Source organism: Elephantulus edwardii, unplaced genomic scaffold, assembly GCF_000299155.1.
Source record: "Elephantulus edwardii isolate Elephantulus edwardi_28Jun2011 unplaced genomic scaffold, EleEdw1.0 scaffold00234, whole genome shotgun sequence".
NCBI classification, from domain to species: domain Eukaryota; kingdom Metazoa; phylum Chordata; class Mammalia; order Macroscelidea; family Macroscelididae; genus Elephantulus; species Elephantulus edwardii.
This window is the reverse complement of record NW_006399984.1, coordinates 3,526,712-3,540,056: the sequence shown is the minus strand read 5'-3', so window position 1 is coordinate 3,540,056 and position 13,345 is coordinate 3,526,712. Positions and strand designations below refer to the sequence as shown.

The 13,345-nt window shown below is 37.9% G+C and overlaps 1 protein-coding gene and 1 pseudogene across 1 annotated transcript in view; both read right to left on the bottom strand.

Moving 5' to 3' along the window:
* The window catches only part of LANCL2 (LanC lantibiotic synthetase component C-like 2 (bacterial)), a 155,469-nt gene that overhangs the window by 37,539 nt on the left and 104,585 nt on the right, over window positions 1-13,345 (bottom strand). The window contains exons 3-5 of the mRNA XM_006898597.1: window positions 8,562-8,769; window positions 7,679-7,826; window positions 3,353-3,499 (exon numbers count right to left, since the gene is read on the bottom strand). Of these exons, the coding sequence (XP_006898659.1) occupies window positions 3,353-3,499; window positions 7,679-7,826; window positions 8,562-8,769 (503 nt within the window). The remainder of the gene's footprint in view (window positions 1-3,352; window positions 3,500-7,678; window positions 7,827-8,561; window positions 8,770-13,345) is intronic.
* Window positions 9,605-10,383, bottom strand: LOC102853684 (annotated as a pseudogene).

Below are 13,345 nucleotides of genomic sequence, written 5' to 3'. Positions count from 1 at the left end.
GTTGACTGTGGAGCCAAGCAAACTAAAATTGTTAACTATCTCAATCTCTTCACCATCCATACTGATGCTGCCAATTGGCCCAGTGGTGAGAATCTTTGTTACTTCTTTAAATTTAAAGAGCTCTTTCTTAATTCCCCCAATAGTTCTATTTCCTGGATACAATACTTGCTTTTATCTTTGGTCTTTTCTATTGCTTCCTGTGTTATCTCTGTTTTATTATTTTTCTAGAGCTCTGTACAAATGAGGCTTGTCTCACAGTGGATCGCACTTAAGGATACTGGATGACCAGAAAGCTCAATTTCTCAGAATTTTCAAATGCCTATGTACATAAAATTTTTGTCTAGTTGCTTTTCCAAAATAAGATATTTCACTACTTAAACTAGGAGGCACATTGTGGTTATCGCTATGTATCAGCAAGCCAGAAATGACTCATAGCTGACTCTCTGGGTGGTCTTCATATGGAGTAAATCACACAAGAAAAGACTACTCATCTTTCTCCTGCAAAGCAACTGGTGAGTTTCAACTGTATCCCTCTAGGTTGGCAGTTCAGCTCCTTACTACTAGGCTACCATAGCTCCTTGGGATGAGAAGAGTAGGTTTCGCACATACATTCCAGCGCTAAGAGAGAGGGATAGAGTGAGGCTCTGTGGGAGCGTTCACTCAAATCCCTTGCTCTTAAGTCTATGCTTTGCTTAAATTCTCCTCCATGCTTGGTTTTCTGGAGTTAAAAGATTAATTCAATTCTTCCAAATCAGCTTTTCTTAGTCTCTAGTCAGGGTTGAAAGAGAGGAATAGTCATCTCACAGTGCTGTGTAGGGCTACAGACAGAGATTCAAATGTTCCTCATAATAATTCTCAAAGAAGTTCTCCTGCTGACTAGACCTCATTCCCACATAAATACATATTTTATGCCATTTCTACAGCACTTAATGCTTTATATTCTGGAATTTTGGAGATTTATAGGACAATCTGGCTTGCTGCTTGCAGCCTTTTGTCCTGTTGGGTTACTTGCCATTCTTGTAAATGCCTTCAGTCTTCACAAGTATAGTCCTGAATTTCTGATGTCTACCAGTTTCATACAAGAGTTTAGATGTCTGTTTTGTTTTCCTTATTTTTTTTAAGATGGGTTTTCAAGAGAAGAGAAAATTGTCTTTATTCTGCCATCATGAAAACACAGTTTTAATTAAATTATATTTTTTAAATTTGTGTGTTGTGCCAATAAATTTCCAAATAAAACTGCACCGTGAAGACCTCGATGTTTGTTCATTCTAGATAAGGACACTGAGTGCTAGGGAAGGAAAAGAATCTAAGAAATCTGTGAATCTAAGCTAGGGTACTATTTTACTAGTGCGATTCTAAAAGATAATGCTCTTCTTTGAGATATATAAAGGAAAGATAAATAATAAAAAATAAATCTTTCCCAAGCCAGAGTTAAAACATTTTTTCTCAGAAAATGGAGCATAAACCTTCTGATTGTCCAAATAACATAATCTTTTATAAAATGAAGTATGAAAGTTTACTAACCATAAAAATGCATGCTTGCACTGTCAAATGCCTTTGCATAGTCAAGAAAACAGAAATTAAAAAAAAAAAGCATGCCTGGAATTTAAAAATAAAGTCCACAAATTAAAATGCAGGAATGATTACTACAATGATAAACAAGACAACTAGTTAGAAGAATGCTTATCTTGTGTAGCTATGAATTCCTATTTTCCTCTAGTGAATATTAGCAAGATACAGTGTGTATATATGAAGTAAAAGCGGAAATAAAATTTTAAAAAAGAAATATATGCCATCCCTAGATTATTAATAACTTCTGTTCTTAAAGCTATCTTTATTTAATTTAAATTGTTGTTGTTGTTAGATGCCATCAAATAGAGTACAACTCATAGCAATCTTATGAACAACAGATCTGAACCCTGTCCTGTCCTGTGCCAAACTCACACTTTCTGACACACTAACGCACACTGCAGCAGTCACTGCGTCTATCTACCTGGTTGAGGGTATTCCTGTCCTTCGTTGACCCTCTGTCTTTCCAAGCATGGTATATATTGTTGTTGTTGTTAAGTGCCGTCGAGTCGCAGGTGACTCATAGCGACCCTATGAAGGAGAATCCTCAACGCTTGGGTGTCTCTCATCCTCTCTCCAGGCTCATAGGGTTTTCGGAGGCAAGCTATTATGGAAGTCGATGCCCCTCCTTCTTCCAAATGGTATATATTCTAATGGCATATATTAGAAGAGTTAAGTATTGTTCATTATCTAATGTCTGTTAATCTGTATGTCTTAGGATACAGTATGCCTTTCTATGCACAAAAAGCATTAAGGAAATAGTTCCAGATATACTAAGACATCTTTAAAACTATAATATAATATTCTGATGTGTGTCAAAAAGTAGCACTCATTTTTTCTTTATTATGAACGAATATATACACCTTGAATTTTTGTATCACATACTTTACAGGAGTTGGTTCAGAACTAGGGGTTGTACATCAGTCAGACCTTAATAACTGAGAGACTGTTTTACTCTTTAGTCAAGGTCTATGTTCGTTGACTTTGAGTAAATTAATTAACCACTTTTCTATGACTATATTACTACAAAGAAAGGTCTAACTGAAAACAAACAAACAAACAAAAACCAAAAAAGCAGGAAGTAGGCTGTGTTCTAAGCCAGGAGGGAACCCATAACCCATACCAGTGAAGTGTAGCTCAGAGGGTGCTCTGACAGTCTTAACAGAGGAGTCAGTACAATTCTGTAGATAGCAGAAATGAATGGGGGACAAGATAATAACCATGGCCATAAATTAGTTAAAATTTTAGAACACAAGTGGTAGCATGTTGGGGGCATCTGCATATAAAAATTGTCTGTCTTAGCCTAGATTCTGGAAGTCCTTTCTGCTCCCTTAAAGGTTTTTCTCTAATAAAAAGAATTTCCACTTCATTTGGCAGGAGGTAACAGAAGAAAAATACAGTACAAAGTTGCATACAAATATGTTCTCAGGGGGAGCTCGGGTGGCCTAGTGGCAAGAAGCTGCACTGCAATTCCAGAGGAGCACGGTTCGAATCCACCAGATGTTCTGCTGGGAAAGGAGGGACAATCTCCTCCTGTACCAGTCAGATCTGATTTGACGGTACATGCACACACACACAAATAAAATAAAAATTTAAAAAAAAATGTTCTCAGTTCACCACTTTGATTTCATGAAGTAGAATTCCAACATTTCTGACTCAGAAAGACGTCTTATTTAATTTCCGCCTGGTTGGCTTTTATTAAGAATTTCATTTCCCACTTCATATGCAACTTAGATATTACAATGTAGTCACTTTATTCGTATATCAGAATACTTTTACTTACCTGCATTAACATGTAGTAGATTCCAGCCATACCATGGGCTGCCCCAACATACTGCTTCCTGTGCCATTGATATAATAGTGGGCAGCGTTCAGCTTTTCTCTCTTCTCTTGACAGAGTCTTACCCGATTCAAGAATAGCATCAACTACCTACAGAAATAGTAAGACAGCATAAACATTAATATGTTACATGCATATTGCCATACTCTAATACTAAAAATATGCCTCTCTTTCTTTCTCTCCCACCCCCAAATATTCATAGAGTTGAAGTCATCTTACAGTGACTCTCCATCATGTTTTCCAGGCTGCAAATCTTACCAAGAATAAACTGCCCATCTTTTTCCTTTAGGCCAGCCCCTTGGTTACAATGCCACGAGAGGTCCTTATTTTGTCAAAAGAGTAGAAAAATATATTAAATAATCTTACCCAGAAATCAGAAGTTTATAAACAGTTTATAAGACTTCAAGACAATCTTATTCTAAAGTGTGTCTTTACGTTAGTCTGTATGATGACAGAGAGTGTTCTGAATTAGTTATTTTTCAACTGCAATGTTTTCCCTACTAGAATGGAAAGCACACTTCTGAGGAAAGGCTGGAGTTTTTATTGAAAAAAGATTCTGATATGTGGTGTGTTGTGGCAGGAAAAAGATTAGGGGACCATCTTGTCAGAAGTGGTTGTGTGGCAGGGACAGATTAGGAAAATTGCTTCCTTATGTTCATCTACTTTTTATCCTTTTGGTAATACTACACACAGGTTTGGTGTGGGGAGTTTTTGCTTTTCCTAAGGTGTTCTGGTGTTCTAGTGGTAAGGAATTACACTGCTATCTCTAAAGGAATGGAGTTTGAACTACCAGCTGCTCCAGGAGAAAAAGATGGACAACACTGTCCAATGTGATTTACTGTCACTGAAAACTCACTATAGTTATGAATCCGTTCTGACTTGATGGTATACAACAACGGTAACTTTCAGGTTTTAGTTAGCCATCTGACATGCGAGCTAGAACTACCCAGATAGAGCCTTTTAACTACATTATTACAATGGACCATGATCAGAAGTAATATGGACGGATTCCAAGTTGTATCCTTAAATACAAAGCTGCTAATAATCTTCTTTCTCTATTTCTTTTTATTTGTTGTGCTGTTGTTAAGTGCTATGGAGTCAAGTATGCATGACAATATAGGCAACCATTTGAACAACAGATATGAACTCTGGCGTATACTGCAACATTCTTATAATTCCTGAAACACTCGACCCCATTGCTGCAGAAAACTGTATCCATCCATCACATTGGCTTGGGTCTCTCTTTTTCTGACCCTCCACCTTCCCAAGCATCAAGGCCTTCTCCAAGGAATAGCCTCTATTAACAATATGCCCAAGGTATATGAGATAATGCTTCACCATCGCTACTTGCACCCCAGCACGCTGGTTGCACTTTCTTCAAGACATATTTGTTTGGCAATTCATGGTATATTCAACATTTCTCTCCAGCATCACAACTTAAAGGCAATGATTTTTCTCCTGTCATTATTATTCATGGTCCAGCTCTCAGATGCACAGCCAGTGACTGGAATGGCCAAGGTTTTAATCAGACACATCTTAGACTTTAAACGATATCATTGCTCTGTAGGACTTTAGTGAAGTCCCTGACCGCAGACTTCCCCCATGCTATACGCCTCCTGATCTGACTATTGGTATCAAGGGTATTGATTACAGATCCAAGTAAAATGAAGTCATAGATAATTTCAATCTTTTCTCCATCTAGTATGATGTTGTCCATTGGCTCAGTGGTAAGGATTTTGGTTTTTTTGATGTTGAAATGTAACCCATATGGGGGAAAAGCTACTTACTCTAATAATTTTATATTGTATCTATTTTTATGTAGCTATATATTCTAATCATAGGGTTGCTATTATGAAAGCCTTAACAACAACAACAACATATTCTAATAATTCCTTAAATTCCACTTTTCTGCAAATGACCTAATGTTACCTTCATATTTGATGGACAACTTTGCTGGGCAATAGTGCCTCAGCTTATAATTATTTACTTTAAGCCTTCTGTATATGCCATCTCATTATCTTCTTGCTTGCATGGTTTCTGCTGAGATCAGAACTTAATCTAACTGGTTAACCTTCGTAGGTGACCATTTGTTTTCCTTGTACTATTTTTAGAATTTTATCTTTATATTTTAGAGAATTTGACTATGATAGGTCTTAATGTTTTTCTTTGGGGTCTAGTCTTTTTGGAGTTTGCTGACATTCTTGAATGTGGATTTCCTGGAACTTCATGATATCTGGGAAGTTTTCTTCTAGTGCCTCTTCCACAATTTTCTCAGTGCTTTCCCTGCTCCACTCCTGCTGTGGAATCGATCATATGTATGTTGTTCCTTTTGATGCTATTCCTCATGGTTCTAATGTTTTCATAATCTTCTTTCCCTCTCCTATTTTTACTTCTAGTATGTTCCCTAGCATGTTTCTAGTAGTTTCTCATAGTATGTTCTAGTAAAGTTCTCTCTGTTTGATCTCATCTGTTCCGTAGTTTTGTCCCTTCAGCATGTTGCAAACTTCTGCAATTCTGGTCTTGATACTTGAGACTGTATTTTCATGCATTTCTGTTAATTCCAGTGCTGTATTGACTGAACCCTTTCTATTTTGTGTTAATTTTTACATTTCTTCTAGCTTTTTAACTAGCTTTTTTCAATTCTTTATTCCATCTTTTGAAGTTTCTTAAGTAGTTGCACAAGTTCCACCATGTTGATTTATTTCTTCTGGTTTCTTGTCTGTGGGGTATTCACTTTATTATGGCTCCAATTCTTTCTTCCAATATTTTTAACTTCTTCAGGAACTGTTCATACAACTTCATGTGGGTATATTTCTTCTGCCTCCCTGTCTTTGGGGTATTCATTCGGTATGCAATATGACCTGCTTTTTTAGGAGAAGGATTCTTTCATTTTTCATAGTGTTTTAAGTTGTCTGCTGTTTCCTTGACATGTGAAGTTTTTCTTGGTATGAGTGAGGCCATTTCTACTGTGTCTGCATGGGTTGTTGACAGTTTTGGGGTGTTTTTTTTTAATCTTTGTGATGTTATTAATCAGTTGCAAACTTAAAGTATTCCCTTTATGGAGGAGGGTGATTCGCTCCACTAGAGGTCCTTTCTGGTCTTGTGCAGCAGGAAAGCTCGCCTTTTCTAAAGTAGTTCAAATTCTCTCTGGTCTATAGTACTATCCTGCAGGAATCTCACCTGAGTGTGGACTGTCTCTCCTACAGTGGACTTCCTCTCCTAGAGTCTATTATTGTCCTCTGTGGTCCATGCTGTGGCAGATGACTGGGTTCCCTTGACTGATGCATTCTCTCTTCAGGAGTGGGGGTTAGTTCCTGGTACCTCTATGTACCTACCCTCTCAGGTTTAATGCATACTGGTGGGAATCTTTCCTGTGTGCATCCTGCCTCTCCTAAAGTTTGTTAATTGTCCTTGATGGTCCACAGTGTATCTAGAGACCAGGTTCTCCTGATTGCTGCATTCTCTAAACAGACTTCGTCCATCTTTTTTTAATGCTTCCTAGAGAATTTAAGCCTTTCCTCATTATTTAAGCCATGTCTCAATATTGTAATTTGAAGCTTTGTTTTTCAGTTCTTTCAACATGAGAAATGCCAAGCAAGTTTTCTTTTTAAGTTCAAACTTCAGCTCTTTGCACATGCTATTATAATACTTTGCTTGAACTACTCTTTGAAATCTTCCGTTGATCTCTATTACTTCACCATCTTTTTCCTTTGTTTAGGGGTCTCAATGCTCTAGTGCTTTTCAGAGTCTCTTCTGATACCATTTTGGTTTCTTTTTCTTCTTTTGTCTTTGCAATAACCTCTCGTAATGACTTTCTAATTATTCTCTTCATGGGTATCTTTGATGTCATCCCACAACTCATCTGGTCTCAATAATTAGTGTACAGTGCCTCAAATCTATTCTTGGGATGATTTTTAAATTCAGGTGGTATAGATCCAAGGTCATATGGTCATAGTTCCTGGCCATATTTGCCTGAACTATCTATCATTTTGAATAACTTATGTAATAGATATTATCTCTCTGAAGCTGGTATTACTTGGTTCCTTCGAAAACAGCTAAACCAATACAGGGTGAAGAAAAAGCAATGAATTTTAAAATATTTCCTAAAAAGACAAAGATGAGCTATTTTTAAAATCTTTATGAGACGCTTTTAAATAATTCATCCTGCTTAGATGCCACGCCCTGTCATGAAAAGAATTCTACAGGTGGCAAGTTAGTAAGGGACAGATGAAAAAATACGCCAACAACTGTCAGTTAATGCCACTGTACCTCTTTAATGACTGACTCACACACGGTGCCTGGGCCAATCTCTGTGTTCAGGTACAGTAAGGCATACAGGTAACCTGCACGGCCATAGAGCAGCTCATCCGGGAGATCTATCTCTCTGCACACAATGCTTCTCTGGAGCTGCAAAAGTCTGACAAACAAGAGAATTCTGTTTTCTCAAAGCATGCCTAAAATACCCATTCTTAAAATAGGAACTAACTTAGAACTGTAAGAGATAAGTCTATTGAAAAATAAGATAAAGCCTAACTATTTTCTACTTCACTAATTTTTGCAAATGTCAAAATTAAAAACAAAACATTTCTACCTTTACACATATATCGTATAATAGGAGACATTCCATTTTTAAATCTAGAATGAGAAAAATAATGATTTTTAAATCTAATTAAATTGACATTTTACTAAAATGCAGTCAATACTTGGGCATTAGCTTGAGTTGTTGTGTCTTTCAACAAACATTAACTAAAATGTACTAGATTCTTTTTCAGATCCTGAAAGTGAGTCCTCATTTTACCTTATTAGGAAGGACTATAAACTAACAGGTGCAATGTAAACTTCTATTTTATCTTATCAGTTACTGAAAAACTGAGTCTAAGGGTCTGAATTAGCATATAAGCTACTTTCCATGCATTGAAGGGAAGCAAGCAAAACTATTAAAGTAACTCAAGGAAACATATTTATTTCTGAAAACTATTAGGCAAACATATGCTTAGAAAAGGAGCAGAGATCCCATTATTATACTTAAAACAACATACATACCACTTCTTAGGCCTGCTTGCAACTGTTGATACATTTATTCTGAATATATCTTTTTAAAGAAACAGCGTCAATTTAGAATTTGGAGAAAATACAATTATTCAAAACTCACTTTGCAATGCATTCCTGGGACTCACAGTCATTTTTCAGTTTATGGTAGACTACAGCTCCAACAGCAAGGGGCCCAGCATCTCCACAGAGGAAGGTGATCCTGCGGCCATTCAAATTCCGAAGCGTCCTCTTCACATAATCCAAGGATCGGAATAGATAGGTTTGATCATATGTGACCCGGTACAACTGGAGGTACAATAACGCTATTCCTGAAATAGTTCCCAACATCCCAATAGAAAATTATTATTATTTTTTCCTTTGACCTTCACGACATCAACTTATAATTACATGAAAAAATCTTCTATGTAACCATACAATTGCAAATATAAACACTGTAAACATTTTCATATATGTTTCTCAAAAATGAAAAAAAAAAGAGAGAACTCACTATGGAAAAAAATTTGAAAACCAATTTAAAAATGATCTTGCTAAGTATTATGGTGCAGCAACTTAGTATCTCCTAGTTGAGGGAAAATAAACCATTTCCAATTCATCATCCAGTCTGTCAGTTTATGGTACTGAGGTGTCTTATAATATTACTAACATACTAGAAGGTATGTCATGAGTGTGTGAGTGTGTGTGAGTGTACCGTCAAATCAGATCTGACTGGTACAGGAGAAGATTGTCCCTCCTTCCCCGGCAGAGCATCTGGTGGATTTGATCCGTGCACCTCTGGGATTGTAGTTGCAGCTCCTTGCCACTAGGCATGAGTATTCAATTTCTTTTCATTTAATCACTCATATATATTTTATTCTGTAGCATTAACTGCAATTGATCCATGCCATTATTTATAGTGTCTTATCAAATCCTTCCCATACCCTCCCTTTCCCTTTATTCCATGCATCTATCTGCTAATCTCAGCTCCCTCTCCTTCCTTTTTTTTTAAATTTAAAAGATAATGGCTTTAATTGAATTAATGAGATGAAAAGATAGCAAGCCCTGTTTGCTACTTACATGAAAGATTTTAAAAAATAATCACTGCACAAAATACAAAGAATGGGGTTATGCTGTTGAATTAAATCCTTAGAGTGTCTTCTTGACTCCTCAAGAACAAATTAAAGTCTCCACAACAAATTTGTTTTCAAAATGCCGAATTGTGGCACAATTGCTGACTTCACGCTTCTGCAAACCTCTAATAGTGTCTCTGCGCTGCAGTCTGTATGTTTCTTTGTCATGGCAGAGTCGATAAATAAAGAATCCCAAGTGGTCGACATTGTCATGGTGATAACCATGTGTTCGTGAATCAGATAGGACTGAGGCAGATAGGTCCCAGCCCTGATGTTAACGAATAACTCCAACAGACTTCTGGGTGGCATGACAATGGAAGTATTCAGAGGAATCACATAGCACTTATCCAGGTTCAGATCCAAGTAAGCTGTGAGTTTCTTGTTAAAGTCAGGAACAATGTTGGCAGGGTCACTATCTGCAAACTCTGGGACAGGTACACTGATGAACTCCACCTCCTCTTCTTCAAAGATCTTGATGTTTTCCTCAATGGTTTGGTAGTGAGCAGCCGGGGCATCAGGGGAAGCCTCATTTAAGACGACATCGTCTTTGATGTACTTGATCCCACAGTAGTACACGTCATCTGGTTGAAGAGCAAAGTACTTGTACAGGTATGCACCTCCCAGAATGACACCAGCAAGCATAAACGCCAGTCCAAAGCACATGCACCAGCACCAGGCTCTTCTCTGGCCAACTGGTACCACTTCATCCGGGTTCTTGCAGTCCACCGTCACGGCATCGGGGGGCATGATGAGCGCCTCCTCGCCGCTCTTGGCCTCCTTCTGGGCGAGGGCCGAGTTGAATGTCACCTTCACCATGGCGAGGTCGGGGGCGCCCTCGGAGGGCGGCGGGCTCGTGGGCTCCTGGCTGCGTGTGCAGCCTCGTTGGCCGGATTCGGGCGCGGCTCAGCGGCGGCTGAGGGGAGCGGGCGGCAGCGGCAACTGCAGCTCAGCCCCTGCAGCTTCCCGGCTCCGCCTCTCCTTCCTTTCTTATCCCTATGTAAACCTTTCCTTAGTTTCCTCTCCCATACATTCTATTTAATTAGTTATGCATGGCCTTTTCCAGACTGCAATACACTTAAGTGTCCAATCCTCCATTCGTTTGAGATTGGCCTCCTCTTCCCCTGCTCCAATAAAGTGTTCATTATGTATCCAATCATTCCTTGCTCTCTCCAGTCTCTGCCCAATAACCATATACTTTTTTTACTGGTTTTCATTCATTCACTCACATACATTTCATTTTATAACAATAACAATTGTTATTGTTATTAAAAAGTCATTATTTTCAAAATCCTACTGAAAAACATCCCTGTACTCTCCCTTTCCCTCCACTTTAGCCATTGATTTATGAATCTCTGCTCCCTCACCTTCCCCTCCTATCTTGGCCTGTCAATCCCACACAACTGCTTCTTTCTGTGGGTAAATCTTTCCTTATACTTTTTATCCCTTCTCTCATTCTCCCCCTCTCCCTAATTTTATCAGTTAGCATATCCTATTCGAGATAGTTAGTTACAATATTCATATTGCCTGATTGCCCATTAATTTTAGGTTGATTTTCCCTTCCAACAGTGTTCACTATCTATCTAATCTATTTCTACTCTCTGTGTCTCTCTCATAATAATTCTATTTTTATAATAGTGACCTTATACAATATTTGTCCTTTTATGACGAGTTATTTCACCTAGCATAATGTCCTCTAGATTTTTTTATATGTGTAGTGTTTCACCTATTCTTCACTGAATGTTTTATAAATGCTGTATAGTATTCTATCATGTTAATGTACCACCGTTTCTCTTTTTTTTATATGTTGATGGTTTCTTGGGGATATTCCACAAACTTACTATTGTAAATAATGTTGGAACAAACACAGGTATACATATGTTTTCTCTTTCCTTACCTATTCAACCTGTATACTGAGCAAATTGTCTGAGAAACTGAACTCTATGAAGAAGAGTGTGACATCAGGATTAGAGGGAGACGCATCAATAACCTAAGATTTGTATAACACATACAAATGACACAACCTTGCTTGAAGTGAGGAAGATTTGAATAACTTATTGCAGAAGATCAAGGAATGCAGCCTTCGGTTTGGACTGCATCTTACCGTCAAGAAAATAAAGATTCTTCTCACTGGACCAATAGGCAGGCAGTGTCATGATGGATGGAGAGGAGATTGAAGCTGTAAACAGCTTCATCTTGCTTGGATCCACAATGAACACTCTTGGTACCAGCAGTCAAAAAATAAGGATATGCACTGCAGTGGGAAAATCTGCAGTTAGGCAACTCTCAAAATTATTGAAGAGTAATGATGTCATTTTGAGGACTAAGGTATGTCGTATCTAAGCCATAGTCTTTGCAATTATTTGCTATGCATCTGAGAGCTGGACAATTAATAAGGATGACAGAAAAAGAATTGATACCTTTATGCTGTGGTGCTGGAAAAGAGCACTCATGGACGGCCAAGAAAACAAATATGTGTTGGAGAGGGTGCAGCCAGAGTGCTCTTTCGAGGCAAGAATGAGGCTTTGCCTCACATATTTGGGGCAAGTTGCTAGGAGAGGCTATTCCTTGGAAAGGGACATGATGCTGAGAAGGGTGGAGAGTCAGCGAAAGAGAGAAAGACCCTCAACCAAGTGGACTGATGTGATGACTACTACAATAGGGTCTTGTGTGTCAGGAAGTGTAAAGATGGCTCAGGATGGAAAATGATTCAAATATTTTTGAAAGATGGCACAGGGTCTCTATAAGCCATACTCGACTCAACAGCACCTAACAACAAAATACATTTGTTTGAGTCTCAGCTCCAAGTTCTTTAGGGTATGTGCCCAGTAATGGAATATGGATCAAACGGTTTTGGTTTTTCTCCCACAACATTTTGAGAAAATATCAGACGGTCATCCATTGGTTAAATTATTTTAAAATCTCACTAGCAATGCATGAGAGTTCCAATCTCCTTGCATCCTTGCTAACACTGGTTGTTTATTGTCTTGTTGAATTTTACTATTGTTTATGGGGCAGGATAATAATTACTGTTTTGGCTGCATCTCTCCAATAGCTAGTACTTTGGGCATTACTTTCTGTGTTCATTGACTATCTTCTTTGGTGAAGACTTATCTTCCGCCCCTTTGTAACTGGGTTTTCTTTTTCTTATTAAGGTACTGAAGCAGTCTATGGATTTTAGAAATCGGAGACTTCTTATCAGATACATTACTATTTACACACCCCCCCCCAAGTCTATGGGCTATCTTTTTACTCTGTTGGAAAAAAAGGTTTTGAAACACCTAAGATTTTCGTTTTAAAAGAATTCATTCATCTATTTTATTCTCTACTGATTATGCATTTTTTCCTATATTTGAATGTCTATTTGTGCCAAAGATACTATATTTGTTCTTTTCCTTCTCATTTTTATAGGTGGCTTTTTTAAAAAAAATTTTATCCCTACATCCCTGATCCAAAATAAAAAGAGTTTTGTGTATGGTGGGAGCTATGCATCATTTTTGTTTTCAGTAGACAGATGTCAGGTTTTGCCACCAGCATTTCTAAAAGACACTTGTTTCCCCACTCAATGAATATCATCTCTTTTTCAAAGATCATCTGACCTTAGGTGGATCTCTGAATTCTCTATTCTATTCCACTAATCTATGTGACTTGACACAATCTTGCTTGCTGAAACTGAGGAGGACCTCATGCACTTGCTGTGAAGGGTCAAGGACTGCAGCCTTCAGTATGGACTAAGGCTCAACGTCAAGAAGACAAAGATTCTCGCCACTGGACCAATTGG